The following is a 20,977-nucleotide window of genomic DNA, read 5'->3' on the forward strand; positions in this document are numbered from 1 at the left end:
ATTTCGGGTTGATCTGAAAGCTTTTTTTGACTTAGTTTTACCTAACCAATACTGCCTCATTATCGGCAGGGGAAATTGAGGCTGTTTTTGGGTGATGTTATTTCATGGGCCACGCCTACTCCTTTGTGGTCCCTACTATACAGTACTATCGTACTGTATGATAATAACATTTTTTGAATTCAGCAATCAAATTGTGATAACACCGTACCATGATTTGCTTCCTACATACATAACAGCATCACTATGTTAGTGAGATGGTAGATACAAATGCTCACCACTTGCTAGTGACACGTTCATTAAAGTTGGCAGTGTTGTGTTAACAATCTTAGTCACTATGATTGAGTTAATCATCACATCAGGAAGTCGGTTGGCCTGCCCAGATTGTCGTTTTTTATGTCCATCATGATCAGTGCTCCTCTTCCCTGTGCTTATTGGACATCTCTCAACAACAACTTCAATTAAATCCTGTAACAAACAAAGAAAACACTATTTTAATCATAGCCTATGGATCATTAAAGCACTTCAAATATATTTTGTATGTGGTTATGGGGATAATGTTCAAATAAGATGCTATAGTTACGTAACATACACAGTGCTTAGTATAATAGTTAGCATATGTACAGATATGCCAGAACCAGGCTTCCACCACATCCAGATATGTGAATTTAAGGACCATAACTCAATGCAGGAGTACGCTATCACTTTCAAATTTTGACATGTTATTGCATAATGCAACAAAACAATTGTGTGAAAACTGCATAGGTCAATAGCATACTGAGTGGTCATGTTACAAGCAGTTAAAGTCAAAGGATTGGATGTGTGTGGAAGCCTGGTTTTGTCAAATCCGGTCACATATATTATCGTAAATGTGATTCTGGTATTTTACTATTGTGTATGTATAGCCGCATGTATAGTTAGTACCATTGAAGACCAACAACATTAGCCTCTAGAATTATACTACTGAAAATGCAATTCTAAAAGAAATTACTTATGTACTGTAAGATGGTCAACAATTAATGTGTTAGTAAGTGTCATACTGCTGCACAATCCCATCATTGAGACCACTCCAAATTCCTTTTCCACTTCATAATTATTTTGGGACATTGTTGCTCCAAATGCCTTCAATGTTGTCAGATGAGCTCAAGTTCAATAATATAATAATTATTATTGTGTTCGATAAATGCAGACACTATAGAGTGGTCTGAATATAGAGTTACTGAGGGCAGATGGAAAAGCAATAGTGGTTGACACCACATATCATACAATTAACAATTAACATACATACATAGCCATTTCAAGCAAATGCTTTCAGAAATCATGTGTTAATGGTGTGTATAATTAAAGAGTGGCTTTGTGGTCTTTATAAGTTCAGTACATGAGTCCTGTATATACATGCATCATGTATACACTACACCGTTGGCTGATATTCAATTTATTTAATGCTTCAAGGCAATTATGTCATATTTACTGTAAACTATGTTATCAGACTACAATTTTACACTCACAGGCGTTCACTTTGTAAGCAAAGGCATGGAGGAAAATATTAAGTTTTTATGTATAAATAGTTTTTTACACCTTTCAAATGATGTCAGACACAAAATAAAGGCAATTTTTAGTAGAAGCTTTTTGGGATATTATTAGTGCTACTTAAAGATTTATTTCACTACATACAAAAACTAGAAGAGCAACTATACAATCAAAATATAACTGGAGTCCACATGTGCACAAACATACCGTCTCATCATAGTTATTGCTGGTTTGTAAAATGGAAACGTAATCAGAGCGGATGCTGTTAATATTGACGCTGACCAGAGGTATACCAGTTAACATACTTTGTACACCAGCTACAACAATAATATGTACAACACAGTTACAGTTGTTTATGGATAGAAATTTTCAGCACACAGCACAATAACACATGCATATAATTATTATGTTTATCTGAGTGTGTGTACGTTTGCTGTGTGTCATATGTGGAAAATGGAGTGGATAGGGAGGATGTATATGCATGACCTGCTTGTAATACCCAGCTTATTATATAAAATGAGTACAGACACTGTACGTTAATATTACAAAGTAAACCTTTCAAGTGTGTATCAGATAAAGAGCTTATAAGTAAACACAAGTTGTACATTTCTATCTATATAGTCATTTAATAGTATAATTAAAGTAAAACCATAGCTGGTAAGTTTTAGCTAAATATATATAGCTTGATAACAAAAGCAAGAGAAAATAGTGTTAGAATTGCAGAATTATGATTTGTTATACTGTAGTGGCCAAATAAGCTATTAAACTTCACTAAGTTTGATACTGAAATTTGACTCACCAAAAACATGGTCTCTAAATAGTGCCATGTTCTGGGGTAATACAAAACATAATATATGGCAAAGACACGCCTGTAACATTGGTAACACAAAGGCTTTTAATTAGATAGCAACAGCTGTACTGAATTAGAGGGAGGTGTAATGGGTTTGTTTCTACTAATCATTGCTACATTTCTTGTGTGTCTAAATTTCATAGAACTTTGTGTTTTGAAGCCCAACTACGTATTATTAAAGTAGTGAAGCTATGTATCAGAGTATTGACTACTAAGGCAATGAACTGTACTCTAATCAAGGCTGTCCAGCCTTTAGCTATGCTGCTGAAATATTGGACTTACCTTGCATACAACTAGGAAGCAGCCTTGATACTATATAACTGGTACATTAAATTGTGGCTTTACTTTTTTGCATACAATTAATACTACATGCTGATATAATTATATCTTACCTACTGCAAAGTCTTTGAAAATGTTGAGCTGTGTGATTGCTTGATTCAGTGGTGACAGACATCCAATCAATACTTCATTACATGTTCCCAGACATAGAGGTGTGGCATCACCATGACACAAGGGACAGGCATACTGTTCAGTCCAAATGTTTGTACAAGTTTGTGACAGAGTAAAACTTTCCAAAGCAGTTTGAACTGTTGACACTGCCATCACAAACTAAATAAGTAATTGATACAATAATATTATCATGATTATGGTATTTGTCGTCATATATTGCAGGTATCATTCACACATCTGATTCACCAACTATAGTAACATTATCAAGTTATAGGAGAAAATCTTTATACGAAGCATTACAGAACTGCAATAGTGGGTTGGTGATAGTGACATCACTTCACTACAGTGGCTAACTTGCAAACAGTGTATTATCCAGTCACCTAAATATAACTGCCAGGTTTATAACTATACAAGCCTTTGCTAAGTGCTTATCATATGACCGTGCTGAAGTTTTGCATTTAATTTTAATAATTCTTCCCTCACAGAGAAATGTACAGATAGCTTTATCATAAAAGCAACAATTTCAACACTAACATGCATGCATACTCACTCTTTGAACAACTTGAAATATGTCACCAATTTGTTGAAGATTTCCAGCTAACACAGTCATTCTGTCTTGTTCAACTAAAGGAAATAGTTCTGAAAATATTACATGGGTGCCACATGCAACTGCTTGTTCATGTTGTGTGTGAAAATAAAGATCAAAGTAGAATCGGCTAATTCCATTTCTAAAAAAGTTGGTCAGAGCTTCATTCAGGTTAACAGAATCAGCTGAGAAATTTCCTGAGAGAATGATAGTGATGGCATTAATGGTAGTTTGTAACACATTGTCCAAATTTGAATAGTCAATAACAAGACTACGATCTACCGTGTTTATCATTAAGGGTTTAATAACATTCACAATCAGATCTTCGCGAAGTTCTGTAATACAATGTATGATATACATAAATAATAAGTCTGCAAAAACTACAACATATACAGTGGAACTTGATCCTTGTATAAATAACAAGCTTACCTGCTTAAACCAACTAACAAACTTCCTTTACATGCATACAAAAAACCTGCCAAATACTTTGGAATATTTAGGGAAAGTGACAAGTTATCACAAACTGTAACCAGACTCTCTGAGATCTACATACCACATACTTGTATAGTAACATTTAAATCAACTAGTCATGTAGTTGCAAACTGTTACATCCTTATAAGACGACATTTACTATCATAGCTCATTAAATTATGCAGGCAAGGACTGAATGTGCGCTGAACATCAAATAATTATATTGTAGTTTCTAATTGATGCGCATCAACCTCTGCAATCACAAGGTACACCTGTCATAATACCTACATACCTGTCATATCATTGTATAACTGGATGACTCTGTCTTGCATGTTATGTACTTCACTTCCCAGTGTATGATTGTACTGAATTGCTTGACTAAGAGACATTCCAAGCATATCTTCATTTTCTTGAGTACAACACTGGTCCTCCATGAGTGAACATACTCGCAGGCTGGTACCTGTTAAAATAAGCAACTTCATTTTTTTTTTCCATTTACAATCATAGCCACTTTATAACTATTTTTACCATTATTGTGACCAAATCACATTAATTTAACCAAGTGCATACACTGATGAAGCAACCTACCTGTATCATCAGAGTCAACAGTGCATGCATAACTAACATGTATGCTGTATTCCAGAGAATGATACATACAATGTACTTTCAGTAAGGAATTACTGGTTATACATGGTAGTTGGATACTCTCTCCTACACAAATATTTGGCGATTCCTATTACTTTGTGAAAAGATTTCACTGGGGAAAATAGAAACCCTAAAGTTAGTCCATATAAGTTAGCCTTTCACAAAGTATGGTAGCAGGGAGAACTTTCAAGTGGTCTATATATATATGGTTGTATATATAACCATTACTTCAGGAATGTATATAGACACATTCATATACTTAACATCAGTTGCTACTGCATGAGTTGCTACTGCATGCTGTGTGTAAATTGCATGGGCCTAAAGGTTTCTCACATGGCTTTTTGTTCAATACTTATCTTGTAGTGTGGCAGTATTGCACCTAGTAGGTATCATCTAACATCCAGACAATGATGCACCGTGATTATGTATTAGGTGATGCTGCAATGACAGCCAACTGGTTCTATTGCAGGTCCATGTGGTCTGGGTTCAAGACTATATGGGGATCATGAAGGTTTCCCTTTTCTCAACAAAGTATATATAATTTTAAAAACCAGCCTTATTTTCCAACTGTGCTGCATTAGTTACATAGGTACTTAAGCCTGAATGTTTGAATTGCAAGCTGAAAGGTTGTACATACCAACTAGATTCTATGGAGTTTTAAATGTTTAAGCTAATAGCAAACAATTTTTCTGAATAACTGACTCATTCTTCACCAAATAGCTAAACTACATAGCTATGTATATAATTGTTTACTTATTTGTAATTTATCATCTACTTTGTCAAAAAGGACCAGCTAAATGTTGGTTAACACTATGAGCATTAGCTGTTCAGTGTTGCAGCTTAGTCGTACAAGAAGTTTGAGCTCAGAATGTTTATTGTGTTAGGTTAATATTGGTTAGGTTTATGTATTGTGTAAGTGCCATGCTTATTGCCATATTGCAGGTGCTATAGGGTTTTGGTTCAATGCTGTCAGCATCAGATGACACATGATACTTATGTATCAGGTTGGTTATTAATTAAATTTCATGCTAGCACTGGGCTGTCAAAGGTAGCAAGAGTGCAACCTAGTACTTTCTTCAATGTAGACTTGGTGAGTCCTATAGCCTCCAAACCATGGAATGCTCTTGGGGATCAAGTGCCATTCCATGCCTCTTCTGACAAACACTGCAAGGTTATGTAAATCAATAACAATGTAAGTGGATCACTCTGAATACCACATATATAAATATTAAGTAAATCTTCTGCTCTCCAGTACATACAGAGCTCCAGTGAAGTCCGCACCACTTAGGCAGTCATCTCAAATGGTCATGAGGCATTCACCCAATCCTTGACTAGTGGGGGAGGTCTGAAGTACTATAGCATAAGATATTTATCTGCATTTTTCTTTCAGGTGACGCTGACACTTGTGAAGCAGTGATCACACTCATTGTCTGCCTGAGTGAATCCATGTAGTGTTGGCATGCCAATGTTAGAGTTGTGTTGATGTCACTATGCATGGAATAGTTGTGTGTGTGTGTGTGTGTGTGTGTGTGTGTGTGTGTGTGTGTGTGTGTGTGTGTGTGTGTGTGTGTGTGTGTGTGTGTGTGTGTGTGTGTGTGTGTGTGTGTGTGTGTGTGTGTGTGTGTGTGTGTGTGTGTGTTTACCCACCATATAGGTTATAGTATGTTATTCATCCAATGCTGCACTATCCTTGTCACTGCCTGAGTTTACAAAATTCCTGTACCTTCAGCCATCAAATCACAACTTTATATACTATACATACTCCTGGCAGCAGATAGTCATTTATACTTGGTAACTTGCAACTGCATGCAGCCATATGCTATCTGAATTTGCGTGCTGGATGATTTCTTTCTCATAGGATGGAGAGGAAACTGAGGAATGTAGTGTAAAATAGCTTTACCACTGCCGGCTGCATGTAGTCCAGGGGCGGATCCAGAGTTTGGAAAGAGGGGGGGCACCTTGCTGAAAAACAGTTGAAGACCAAAAAAACTTGCTGAAAACCAGTTGAAGACCAAAAAAAAAAAAAAGGTCACAACAATAATAGCTAGTTATCCTTTACCAACTATATCACGTCTGTTATGTAAAATAAAATCCTATTTATAGCTTCATAGGTAAGCTACACTGCCTCATGAACATTGTGACTGCTTTATTAGAGTAATTGACTGCTCTATTAGAGTATCTCGATCTTGTATGCAATTTCTTGAAGAGGGGGGGATTTGCCCCAAATGCCCCATCCTGGATCCGCCATTGTAGTCCACCTTCTCTTAGTGATTCCTCTGTAACTGAGGTGTTTTGGCTAGTCAGAGTAATGGTACAAATGATTTGAACATATACAGTGTAGCTATATATAACAGCGTTGAAACCGGGTCGGGTCATCCGGGTCATCCGGGTCAACCGGGTCACATTTTCTCCAAGTCATCCGGGTCTGACCCGGTTTACAAATTATCCGGGTCTGACCCGGATTGGATCACGTGAGAAACGAAATTGATTGTTTGACGACGTGGAACCTATAAACGCTAGTCGCGTAGCTCTTTCATGAGCCACGCCCACTTATCGCGTTACAAACATACGCTCAGCCACGCCCATTTATTAGTAAATGCAGTCTGTAGCATGAAACTGTGTCCGTTTCTGTCTGCAAGCTTACGTGGAGCCACGCCCACTAATCGATTAATGTATGAGTTGTATATAGTCTAGGTCTAGTCTTGCAGCAGGATAAGTACTTTTGTGAGCCACGCCCATTTTAATATATTGGGAAATTGCAATACTAAGTATGTATGAAGCCACACCCAATTGCTGTCTGTAAACTCACAGTAGCTACGTGGAACCAAACCCACTGACTGATTTTAAATTATAAACTTACCGGCTTAGTTACACATAACTACTCGTTTACCCAACACGAATCGAACGCTCAAAACGTAGTCTCGCTCGCTCGAGAATACCCGAAACATAGCTCTTATCGCGCGCCTCGGCTTAATTTAATCCGGGTCACATCCGGGTCAAATCCGGGTCTGACCCGGATTGCTATCCGGGTCAGTGGGTCATCCGGGTCAGCAGTAGTGACCCGGTTTCAACGCTGATATATAATAGACAGCAGCAGCAGGTGATTCTCTTTCCATGGGGGAAGTGCTGTAAATTCCAAAACATAAATCTTCCTGTTGCACAATTATAGTATTGTCTGTCCTTTTGGATCAACAACCTTGCTAAACCTAATAGGCCTTGTGGTCACCCTTATACAAAATGTACAGGTTGGTCCTTTTCTCTGTTAACTGTCGCAGGAGTGGATGTCTGTGTGAAATGTTGCGGGAAATGTTGTGAATTCAATTCAATTATTAGCTTTATAGTGCAATGTTACAGTTGTACATGGTTGTACAACAATAAAAGTGAGTTTATATACAATTGCACTAAAGGTAATCTGGTAAGTACCAGATCCCATAACTTAAATTAAGTACTTATCATTACTTATATAATTACAATTAGCTGCTGAATGCATTAAAGTTAGGTGGCTTGGGATGTTTGGAGCAGATGCTACAAGGACATGTAAAATGGAAACTATGCTGGTTGTCTGGATCGAAGTTTCTTGTAAAATGCTGCCATAGGATTTTAGTTAGTTGAAATTTAATGGTAACAAAGGGTTGAGTTAGGTCAATTACTGGCAAGCTGTTGAAGGTTCGAGGAAGTCTGTTGAAGTAGAAGTTTTTTTGTTGATTAGATGATGTAAAAACATGTTCAAGTTTGTTACTGGAAGAAGACCTAGTAGAATGATGACAGAATTTGATGAAGGTCTGGATGTTGAAATGATCAGATGGATTTTGAATTGATTTTATGAAAAACAGAATGTCACACTGGTCATAAATATACATTAATGGTAGTAGGTTGAGCTTGATAAGGCGAGTTTTATAATCAGAAACATAATCGTTGAGGATGTATTTGGTAGCTCGGCGCTGTATTCTTTCAAGAGCAGAGATATCTTGGATAAGGTAGGGATGCCACAATGGGGAACAATACAGAAGCTGAGACCTTACTAGTGCTATGTACAGAGTTCTTTTAGTTGTAGTGTTAATAGAATGGCTGAATGTACGTCTAAGCAATCCTAGGGTTCGATAAGCTTTGGATGAAATGTGGTGATAGTGGTTTCTCCAGGACAGGTCAGTAGATAGAATGATACCAAGGTCACGATGGGTGTTACTAGATATTATTGAGGAGTCGTCAATGTTGTAAGAAGTTGGGAACTTTGTATTAAAGGAGAGGTGAATAAATTTCTTAGTGTTAAAAGATAGGTTTGAGTCTTGAGACCAGTCAAATAAGGAGTTGAGGTCATCCTGGAGTTTGATGGAATCAAGTAGTTCAAAGATGAGTTTATAGCATTTAGTATCATCTGCAAAAGATAAAGCATTGGAGTGATGAATGGATAGATACAAATCGTTGATGAAAACTAAGAACAAAAGTGGGCCAAGGATGCTCCCCTGGGGCACACCTGATAAAACTGGAAGTAGAGTTGAGTAGGAACCATTGAGTCGTACACATTGGTATCTATTATAGAGATATGATTTGAACCACCACCACAAGTTGCCAGTAATGCCAATTTGCCACAATTTTAAGAGTAGTTCATTGTGAGGAACTCGGTCGAAAGCTTTGGAAAAATCTAAATAGATTACGTCTGTTTGGGTTTTGTGCTCATAAATATCTTTGAGGAAGATAAGAAGTTGTTGCAAAGTTGAGTGCCCTTTCATGAATCCAAATTGTGAGGTAGAGATACGACTAGAAATAGATTTTGTAACTTTTTCATGAATAATATGTTCGAGTACCTTGGACACAATGCAGAGTAGGGATATAGGTCTGTAATTAGTAACACAATTTTTGTTGCCAGCTTTGAAAATAGGGGTGATGCAATGTATCTGCCATTCGGAAGGAAGACAACAATGGTAAATGGCATATGAAAATAAATAGTGTAAAGGTTTGGTTAAAACAATGGCACAGTTTTTTAGGACAGCAGGACTAATTCCATCAATACCAGTCGCCTTTGAAGAGTCAAGAGATAGTAAAGCAGTGTGGACTTCGTCTTCAGTGATATTGATGGAGTCAATGGTAGAATTTGTAGAAGGCATGTCCTCAAATAGAGGTAAGGAGTAGGTACTCTGAGAGAACACAGAGTAAAAGTACCTGTTGAACAAAGTAGCTTTATCAATGTCATTGGTGGCAGAACTATCATCAAAGAAGACTGTAGCAGGGATAGAAGCAGATTTAGTGATGTTTCTTACATGCTGATATATTTTTGAGTCATTACTGAAGGCAAAATTGTGGACTAGATTTGCTTCAAAGTTGGCCTTGGCTTGTTGGATGCTGTTTTGGAGGTTATCTTCTGCTGTTTTTATACGATTCAAATTGTGATCAGTAGGATGAGATTTGTATTTCTTTCGTAGAGTCCGAAGACACTTAATCTGATGACGTATATTTGAAGTGTACCATTTAGGAAACTGAGAAGAGCTGGTTCTAATTTTGGGAATAAACAGGTCCGTTCCCCTAGTGATATTGTTCTTGATAAAGAGCCAGATAGAGTCTATGTCAGATAGCTGTTCACAGGTAGTATAGTCAATATGAGATAGATAATTGATGAGGCCAGGATAATTGGCTTTAGAGTAATCAAAGATAACTGGTGGAGTGTGTGGGGGTATATGGTCTGCATGTGACTTAATACTTAAAGTGACAATAAAGTGATCAGATGATATCGGTTGGTAATGGGGATGAATAGATATGTTGTACACAATATCTTCATTGTTAGTGATTATTAAGTCCAGAGTATTTCCTTGATTGTGGGTTGGCTCATCAACCAGTTGAAAGAGATTTAGCTGAAACAGTAAGTCACAAAATTTGTTAGATTTTGGTGAGGAACCACTATAAGTGGCCCAGTTGACATCAGGGAGATTGAAGTCTCCCAAGAGAATAATTGGACTTGATTTGTTGACTAGGTCGGTAAGGTAACTATGCAGCAATTCATGGTAAGTATCAGAAGAGTTTGGAGGAATGTAAACAACACTGATTATAAATGGATTTGATGTAGAGATGAGAACAGTTAGAATTTCAACATGAGGTGGGGATGACAATTGACTACTAGTGATGTTATCCTTTACAGCAAGTAAAACACCCCCACCTCTAGAATCTCTATCTTTACGATAAATGGTATAGCCACTGGGTATTATTTCATTGTCAAATATATCTTTAGATAACCAAGTCTCGGTGATACACAAAATGCTAAAATCAGATGAACAAATAAAAGATTGGAAATTGGATAGTTTGTTGACAAGACTTCTGGTATTCATTAAGCAAATGTGCAGATCATTTGGTTGAGTGTCATGTGGGATAGAATGTTGATTGAAATCATGTAAGTTATTAATGCTGTTTCCAGTATTGACGTCACTAGAAATTATGTCAGAGTTATCATTGGTAAAAGCATTTGAATCATTTATTAAGTTAAGAGAAGTGTTGTAGGGTGTACCAGGAACTAGTCAATTGTTGGAGGACTCCATTGCAGTTTCAGTTTGTGGAGATTGGGAAAGGATGAATGAGGAGTTAATGATTTGGCCATGTAGTTTGTTCTGGACAAAGATCTTGTTATAACGAATTCTAATGACTTTATGCTCAATACCACTTTGGATTAGAGACCACCTCTCTTTTAGAAGAAGTGACTCAATTAGTCTTTCTTCTTGTGACATGTCTGGTTTGATTCTGATATCTTTAGAAAGTGATTTAGCTTTAGATAAGAGCAGTGATACATCAATGGTTCGGGTTAGTCTAACTAGTATTGGGCATGGTTTTGTAGATTGGTCACGATACTTTCCCAGTCTCAGTAGATCACGAATAGATAGGGGATTGATGGAGTTTTCACCTTCTGTAACAATGGATGTAACTTTATCTAAGTCGTGAGTGAGCCGTTCATTCCTAGGAGTCCCCTTACTACATTCATTTATTCCGTAAATTACTACATTAAACTTGCGATCTCCTTGTGCTTTATCATCTGCCTTGTCAAACTTTTTAGCGGTCGTTGCTGACTGTGTCTGCCTGTTGGTGACAGACACAACAGGATTTGACTGTGTGTCCAGTTGTGACTTAGGGGAAGAGCCTTGAGGGTTAATAACCTCGTTGATTGGAGATGCTGGAACTTTCAGAGCTGTCACTTCTTGAGTGAGATTATCAATGGTAGATTTTAATTCTTGCAATTGATTTTCTTGAATGCTTAGACGACAGTGTGGGCAGTAAAAAGGATCTTCTCCTTCTTGCAACATTTTGTACAGTGTCTGTGAGAGTCCGGCACATTGCCGGTGGATCCAAGCATTACAAGTACTTTCACAGTAAATTGCCTCGTGCCCCTCTGTGTCTTCAGTGGCATCAATAATAGGATCCAAACAAATTGGACAAATTGTTGAAGTATCACCTGGAGAGTTCATTGGAGGTCGTTTCCTCTTATTACGAGGGGTTGCCATGGTGAAGGAAGGAATACTGATAAATATCATCATGTATGCCGCTAGGACTTCCACTATACCGTTTACTCATGTCAAGGATACGAATTCCTTAAACCAGGGTAGGGTATATACTATCTATGCTTAAACAAGCCATCAAGTAATCAGCCATCATTCTGAATTGTGTTGATCACGTGACGCAATGCGTTATGATGATCACGTTCCATGCATTTACGTAGTTGGATGTCTCTACTTCACAGTGATAAAATCTATGATAAAATCCTGTCTATGACTAATAAATCAATGAATGACTAGACTGCAGCCCGCTTTATAACGTACGGTAATCGTAGCCATAGATTACGGGTCCCTCAGCTATGTCGAGTTAACTATGTAACGAGATCTACTGTAGGTCTAGCTTGATACACGTATTCTGCACAATGCAACCTTATCTAGCTTTAGCTAGCTATTTACTTAGAAATATCAGTAATCTTAAGGATTTTACCTGATGAAAGCGAACCAGTGAAGTCCGGAAGCGTTGTCATGCAATCTGTATCGGCAACTTGGCCGGAGCTCAAAGGGAGAAGCACAAAAATCAACGCCATGCCCCCAGTACTTCATTCTTGCTAGGTACTTGACTCGTCAGTTGTCAGGCCACTCAATGTTTTCTATGCAGCTAGGTTATTCCAGGCTATTGTAGCTAGCTACTACGCTGTATGTTATGACTATATAGTGTAAAGCTGAAAGTTTAAATAGTACGCAATCTATAGCTAGCAACCCATATAGCTATAGCTAGCTATACGTTGTTGTTTTCTGATTAAATTAGTCGGCATGAAAGGGTGGGGTTTCTGTAACCCCCTTCACAAGTTTGATTAGACTCTCGGTTCTAGGCTAGCTTTTACGACGTAGCTATATAGCTACCTGCATGGTTACCGGCGTCTACATTTCTTTTGATTTTAGTAACTTTACTGGATGCAGTTCAATACAATAAATTCACTACATGAGAAGCCTTATAGCTATACCATGAAAATTAAGCTCAATTAGCTTTTACCATGAATGAAATGATACATGCATGGAATGTACCATAAAATCCGCATTTCATGGGGTAAATGCCTGTTAGCATCAGAATTCCATGACATTTTCTGGCACTGCAGAGAGTTCATGGGATCAGTACCCACATGAAATGTTACATTTCTAGGAAACGTCATGGGGATTTTCATGGTTATCACGGCAATTTTTATGGGTATAGCTAATGCTGCTGAAGCAACTATAGTGCTATGTGGCTAATTATAAATCCATAAAGAAGATTAGTTAAACTTGAGGACTGCAGCAGTGGTGGCATCAGAGATACATTGGCATGTATTGGCCATGATGTGATCAATATACAGCATGCTATGATGCTACATATATAAGCATATAAGTACCAGCTATATTTTTATTGAAACGTGTCTCTTAATACAGCATAATGCTTGTCAATGACTTATGCAGCTGAGAGAAGAAAAAAACTTACCAGTAAACAGTTAGCTATACGTAGTTAGCTATAAAGTAGCCATGCAGTTATTTGTTAATGTAAAAATAATGATACCCAGCAGCTGCTGTTGTACTGGAAATTAAGGAACTTGATTTTTCCCATTGAATTTAGTTAGACTTATATATTAGTTGATGATTGTAGATAAGAGAGAAGACATCATTATTATTTGATCAATTAAAGTTTGCAAGAGGAGACAAATAGTTACTGCTGTGGTCAAGTAAAACAATTCTCCCTTAGTTATGTTGCTCTCACTAAAGGAGCTGATACAGTTGTTGATATTAAGGATGAAATTGACAATGGTAGGTAGTGCACACTTAATTTAACTTACTGAAAACAAGGAGCTCCTAGGCATCAAATTACTGTATTTCAAGATTTTGAACAGAGTCTAAGGGGCAAGTTAGCTACTGAGTTCAGTTGTTGTACTCCTGTTGTGAATAACCATAGATCAGGATGATGATACATATTTCCATGTATGTAGTTGTGAACAATCCAGTGTAGTTGTTTCTTTGTCTTGATTAATATTAAGTACATTAGACTATAGCTATTCCGAAATGTATTGTTCACTTGAGTTATACTCCAAAACCTTTATTGTACAGCTAGTACAGGTTTTACTATGATAGGTTATAAGGTTGCAAGTACGTCTAAGTTTTATAATTTATACAAAAAGCCAAGGTAAAAAAATTCGGTTTTATAATTAATTTTATTATAAGGCTGATGAGGTGCTCCAAACAGAAGCATTACACTGTTAACACTGCAGTATTATGGTAGCACTTAGAAGTGTTACGTTTTGACTGGACCAGTCAAATTTAACAGTTTTAGGTGCCAAAACATTTTTAGGTGCTACCATAGCATCTCAGTTTTAACAGTGCACATGGGACACTTGAGGGTTGTAAATCCTATGCAGGTAAATCAATAATGAAGACAGTAAAACAATTAAGATTCTGAGCCACTCCCTTGCCCCATGCAGGAAGAATTAAGAGAAAGTTTGAACACATTGGTAACTATATACGCCTTATAAATCACTTTGATATAAATTCCAATGGCCTGAAAATAGGTAGCTATTGAGGGATATGGAATCAAAGGCTTTTTCTGAAACTAAATCCATGCATACATCGTCTCTGAATTAACACTATATAACATCAATCTTTTAAAAAGGAAACAAAATTAATGTTTTTTGTTTTTTTTGTTTTTGCATGGACTGTTGCCTATAAATCAATCTATCATACGGTATCCATTCTGATACCATAGAGGGGTATGATGCACCAATGAGGTTGGTCAATAATTGCATACAAAATATTTCTCCTGATGTAGTGCCATATGCATGGAGTATAGTGTTGTAGGTAAAACTGTTGGAAAACAAAATCTATTGGTATGGAGCACGCAGCATTTGAACTATATGGAACATCATGGGTTGTGAGTGAGACAAGTAATGTTAAGAAACTTGGTTGTGTTTTTTGATGCATATACCACTAGATGAGGAATAGATACACAGAGTAAAGTAGTTTATGTAATAATGTCCAAGTGAGTACATATATAGATCATTGCTGTAAAACACTTTGGCCTGAAAATTTTTTTTATGTTCTTTAATTTAATTTCTACCCGTGTAGCTACATATAGTTGCACCAATATACCATAACATGTCAGCCCTTGGGGTTTTGTGATAAAGCAAAATTATATTAACTAGGGAATTGGCTCATATCCTCTTACAATCAATGTTTGTACATTATTGTCTGTTAGATGCTCAATATGAACAGTTATCACATAGTGATCAGGTGTAAGGTCAGCTAGTAAATTTGTGTACATACGTAGCTATGTGATGCAGATGAAAACTGTCAACAGATAAGGCTTTATCTAAAGTGTTCCTGACTGCCCCATACAAGGATATAAATGTTAAAGTTGAATATTTTAATTGTTAGCAGTAAACCCATGCATACAGGCAGTCAGTGCATACTATCCAGCCTGATAGTATGAAGTACAGTCTATCAAAACAGTGGTGTGTCACACAGCCAAAAAACGCAGTGTGATACACTATAAATTAACAGGAAGAAAACATGATTTTAATACATCAAGTGTTTCACTGCATTGGTCATATACACAGTAACACAGGTCACGTTAAATATATTTGACATTGTATTATATGTGGCCAGGCATACGAAAATAGGACATGTGGGCACATAAACTTTCCTACTTTTTAAAACTTTCATAACTCAACTTTTCATACCATTTGACTCTGTTCCATACCAGAGATTGCTTTCTAAATTATAGACATTATTATTATACACGAAAAAATTAAGAATTTTCAACTAGAGTAAGGACCATAGCACATCGATAAGAAGTACTGAAACAAGTTGGAGTAGTCCATGATATTGAATCACAGTAAAACAATAAGAAGTGTTGTATCCCTACTGTGTTCAAGATATACCATAACAGAAATGCACAGTAGGGACATAACACTTCCTATTGTTTTACTGTGATTTAATATTGTGCACTACTCCAACTTGTTTCAGTACTTCTTATCGATGTGCTATGGTCCCTACTCTAGTTGAAAATTCCAAAACTTTTCGTGTACTAGCCAGCTTGTTTGTTAACTTTTTTTGTAAATAATTTTATTATGACTGGTGAACCCACACATACCGCATCTGAAATGCCCAGCCCCTTATTGTCTGAAAAGTGAACTATCCATTACACTTCGTTGCCAGCTATGTTCAACCCATTGCAGGGCTGGAGCCCAGAGATTTTGAGTGGTCCGGCCATCTGTGGACTGCAATGAAGGTCATAGTCATGCACACTACTCAGTTTTTATTGATCTAATATGATCTGTAAATCAGACATTATCTGCTTTGGTGTGTTACTTAATTGCATGTGCTATAAATACGCACAGCATGCTAAGCTAGAGGGGTCAGGGGGCATGTTCCCCCAGGGAAACTTTTGAATATAGATACTTTGAAATGGCATCTGGAGGGTATGCAGTCTCTTCTTTTTGTTAACATCAATGGTAATTTTGTGCTACATTACCAACTAAGTGAATTTCATATCTGACTATTATAGCTAGTAGCTAATTTTGTTTTCATGATGTATACAAAAATTTCTCAACAAGAAAGTTTAGTTTTAGATTGTGACTGTATGCTAATGCATGACACACATGATCAATTAGCTCAATGCAGTGTGCCATGCAAATGACTGACTCACTGGGTATTTTAAGACAGTTAACACAGATGTCCACGCTTAGACTATAAGTACTGAATGTTTTATTAGAGCATCACGATGACCGTTCTATTAGAGTATATTTTGATGACTGCTCTTTTCCCACACAAAAGAAAAGGCGGTCTGCATTGGCACGAGACTAGCATAAAGGGGCGTACACCAGGGCAGAGAGGCGCCGAGCATACCGAATATTCTGTCTCTTAATTGAACCAATACTCACAGTGAGTGCATAGTGTAATTGGTGCTGCGTGCCCGCAGTGCAGTGAGTGTCGCGACGCCGGAACATTGAACTATGTAGCTAATTAACTCATTTAGTAATAATACTGTACGTATGATCACGTGCCATTAGAGATTCTATTGTGGGTTGTACATGTGCGCGTGCTCGACTTGAATCCCTCTACCGCTCGCTGATCCTGAGGAGAACCTGACGTTTCTACGTTTAGTCACACATCATTTTTGGTGCTGTGACCCACAGGTACGCTGAACGCTATAACACAACCGCCGCTACAGTGAGGCGGCGACCTTCAGTCACTTGCCTTCAGTAGTCCCGTCAGTCAGAGTGACAACATGTCGATCAGTGTATATACGGTAACTAGTTCGGTTAACATATTATAAATAGTGCCGGTTAACATATTATAAATAGTGCCGGTATGCTGAGCTAGCTACTTACCTTGGCATGATATGGCGTATGCTATTTATTTTCTAGCACTACACTGCTAAGAAAATGGCCACACCCACTTTCAGTAATGGCGAAGGCGGTTATGAATACCAGTTTGTGGATTTTCCACCAGATAGATTTGTGTGCAAAATCTGTCAATATCCCAGTAGAGATCCTTATCTTAGCAAATGTTGTGGTCATATATTTTGTAAATCTTGTCTTGAGGGTGCTAAGAAGGCAACTGCCATTGTTGATGCTTGTCCGATGTGTCGTGATGAGGAATTCTTTACGATGCCCAACAAACAGATTGACCGAGAAGTCAGGAGTCTACATGTATTTTGTACTAACAAGGAGAAAGGATGTGAGTGGCAAGGTGAAGTGAATGATGTCAGCAGTCATCTTGGAAGGAGCAATGGTTGTCAAGTTGAGGATGTCAAGTGCCCAGATAGTTGTGGAAAGATTATGCAAAGACAATACCTTACCAGTCATGTGGAAGATGAGTGTGTATGTCGTAAAGTTCACTGCCAGTACTGCCACACCATAGGAACATACCAGCATATTGAGGGTGAACACAAGGAACAATGTCTCAAGTTCCCTGTAACCTGCCCCAATGAATGCGAAGCTCACAAAGTACCTCGTGAGGATATTCACACACATATCAAAGTTTGCCCATTGCAATTAGTAACCTGTTCCAATGACTGTGGAATAACCTTACAGCGACAATATCTAGCAACTCATGTAGAGGTGGAATGTCCATGTCGTACAGTTGACTGTCAGTATTGCCACATTACGGGAAAACATTGGTTTATTGAAGGTGAACACCAGGGCTATTGTGCAAAGTTTCCCATAGCCTGTCCCAATAAGTGTGAAATTGGTAGTATTCCAAGAGATGGCATGGAAGAACATGTGAAAATATGCCCACTAGAGCTAATCCAATGTGAGTACCACGTGGTGGGATGTGAGAAGATGATGGCTCATAAGGATAAGAATAAACACAACAAGGAGAAGATGGAGGAACACTTGTTCTTTACTGCACGTCAGCTCATTAACACACAACACAGTTTAGCTAGTAGCCAAGTTGAGGTGGTGAATAGTAGAGAAGAACTAACAGCAAATATTACTCAGACAGGAAAAGAGCTAGCCAGTTCTTTGGAACAACTCACCAGTACTCAACTTGATACTGTGAAGACAATTGATAAACTAGTACAAAAGCTACAGCAAACAGAGAAAGGTCTTACAACTAAACAAGAACTAACATCTCAGTTAGAAAAATACAAAGATACCTTTACTGTAAAACTAATGCAGGCGGAAAATAAATATAAAGAAGAACTGAAAGTTGCTAGAAGCAATCTTAATCAAGAATTAATTGTCGCTAAAAATAATTTCAGAGAAGTTCAACAAGAAGTGAACAACAATGCCAATATCCTTGCTCGACAACTTGGTCAAACATCTATGCGTAAGCATTGCTTTACATTGTTGAGCTTGTGCATTCTCTCCCTCTTAATGGGATTGCTAGGCTTGTTCCTTTACTTTAAAATTAGCGGAGCAGAAAACAACATTCTTCACAAGGTCTCACTGGTAGAGGATGGCCTTGATGATATTGTGGAAAAGTTGATGGCTGCCGAGGAAGAACTAGCTCACTCTAAACAGGAGGTGGAAAGAACAAAAGATAAACTAATTTTACAGCATCAGCAATTGGAAATGGCTGTCGCAAATTATATGAATGTAGTAGCTCTTTCCCTACAAGAGCTGAAAGCCTCCTATAAAGGAGTGGAGAGGTTTGAAGAAATTGAAGAAGAAAAATCTACTGAGGGACTAGGGACCAAACTTCAAGAAACAGCTATTGAAGAGGATGCTGTTACTCAGGAAAGGATCCTTAAAATGGAAGAGCATGCTCAACGTGTTAGAGACATGTACTGGTATGACACTATAAAGAGTACAGCAATACATTTTTCATCTGGTGATCAAGTTGTTATTCCAGTAATTATCAAGATGTCAAATTATGCTGACAAGAAGGTTGACTGGTTTAGTGCCCCATTCTACACCCACTCTAAAGGATACAAGTTAAGTTTGAATGTTCAAGCAGCTGGTTTTGGTGGTGGTAACAAAACCCACTTGTCAGTTTGGTTATACCTCATGAGGGGCCCATACGACGATCAGTTGAAGTGGCCACTGAAAGGACATTTCGAGGTGAAGCTGTTGAACCAGATCAGAAACAGTGAATGGGACATACAATAATTATATATATGCTTATAAAAGAGTTACTAGATGGGAAATGAGTGGTTACCCTATTTGGCGCAATCATAAGTTTATTAGCAATGAAGAGCTTAAAGACAACACTGACACACGTCAGTATGTCAGAGATGGTAGCATCTTCCTTCAAGTAAATTATCAATTTGACAGCACAGTGGAGTCAAAGGGAAGCACATTTCCCCTGCCTTCGCCGTGTGTGCTTATACCTGTGTAACATGGTTACTTTTGACATGTTATTGTAGGATCATAAAAAGATGCATTGATGTTTAATGCTACTACTTCGATCTATTTTGTAATTTTCATAATAACTTCCTTGTGTGAATTTTTTGTGTTTTTAGTTTGAGGAACTTTGTTAAGGCTTATGTACAGCTGTTGGACACCTGGTCCTACAGTCTGTTTAATGTAATGAAGTACGTATGTTTGAAAAGTTGCAGAATGGAGACAAAAATCCATGACTGGCATATATGGACTTGATCCTGCAACCACCCAATCTACACACAATATAAATGCTTTACCCGGGAGTCTGGCAGGTAGTCAGGATATTTTTTCCTTGTTAATTTCATGCATATAATTATTTGCATCCATAGGAACTTACCCTAGAGAGTGACTTATTATCTCAAAGTACCCCATGTGGAATTAAATGGACTTTACTTATTTATTAAGGTTTTACAGCACAAGTGCTGAAGACCCGGTCCTACAGCCTATTTTAAAGATGTCATATTAAGTTTGAAAATTACAGAAAGGAGAATAACTGGCGTTGATCCCGCAGCCATCCAATTTATGTTCTACCAGGTGGTCAGGAGCTAAGTAATAGAAAACAATTTTGGATAAAAAAACCACCTAGTGTTTTTTCCAGATGAAAACCGTTTTTACAATGAAAAATAAATTACGAATTTATGATGTTACTATGCATGTAAACAAAATTCTGAAATAAATTTGTACAGTGCAAAAATGATCAATCGATGAGTGTCACTTGCCACTATGCAAAATGCAGCTATACAGTGCATGCATTAATAAAGTTTCACATAGTTTTAACTAGCAAATTAAACTTATAAGTACTGTATACTTGAAAGTGCAGTATAATGTATTGCTATTAAAACTGACTGATTGATTGATGACAAATTAGATTCATGCATGTGTAATTTGTGCTGATTAAGCATTAAGCACCAGCCTATTATGCATTTCATTTTACGTATTGTGCTATGCTGCAGTGCTCAAAACATTTACTTATTATGCTCACTTATGCTCAAACATTTTGCCTTAACTTTATGTATAACTAACAGTTCTGCACTCTCTGTATAATACAGGAAGTAGGGATTGTTATAATGCACATGCCATAAACAGTAAGGAA

At 37.4% G+C, this 20,977-nt stretch overlaps 2 protein-coding genes across 2 annotated transcripts in view; one reads left to right on the forward strand and one right to left on the reverse strand.

Annotated features, from left to right (window-relative positions):
• Positions 1–20,977, reverse strand: part of LOC136254236 (uncharacterized) — a 49,266-nt gene that overhangs the window by 3,540 nt on the left and 24,749 nt on the right. Inside the window, exons 7-11 of the mRNA XM_066046900.1 lie at positions 4,177–4,344; positions 3,378–3,748; positions 2,770–2,986; positions 1,735–1,844; positions 276–465 (exon numbers count right to left, since the gene is read on the reverse strand). Coding sequence (XP_065902972.1) covers positions 276–465; positions 1,735–1,844; positions 2,770–2,986; positions 3,378–3,748; positions 4,177–4,344 — 1,056 coding nt within the window. The remainder of the gene's footprint in view (positions 1–275; positions 466–1,734; positions 1,845–2,769; positions 2,987–3,377; positions 3,749–4,176; positions 4,345–20,977) is intronic.
• On the forward strand, positions 16,890–19,948 carry LOC136254235 (uncharacterized). The gene is made up of 2 exons (XM_066046899.1): positions 16,890–17,190; positions 17,422–19,948. The coding sequence occupies exon 2, from the start codon at positions 17,440–17,442 to the stop codon at positions 19,609–19,611; it is 2,172 nt and encodes a 723-aa protein (XP_065902971.1). The 5' UTR covers positions 16,890–17,190; positions 17,422–17,439; the 3' UTR covers positions 19,612–19,948.

This window comes from Dysidea avara, chromosome 4 (genome assembly GCF_963678975.1).
Source record: "Dysidea avara chromosome 4, odDysAvar1.4, whole genome shotgun sequence".
NCBI lineage: Eukaryota > Metazoa > Porifera > Demospongiae > Dictyoceratida > Dysideidae > Dysidea > Dysidea avara.

Bases quoted from the DNA above. Each gene is read 5' to 3' on its own strand.
- LOC136254235 (XM_066046899.1), top strand. From the start codon at position 17,440: ATGGCCACACCCACTTTCAGTAATGGCGAAGGCGGTTATGAATACCAG.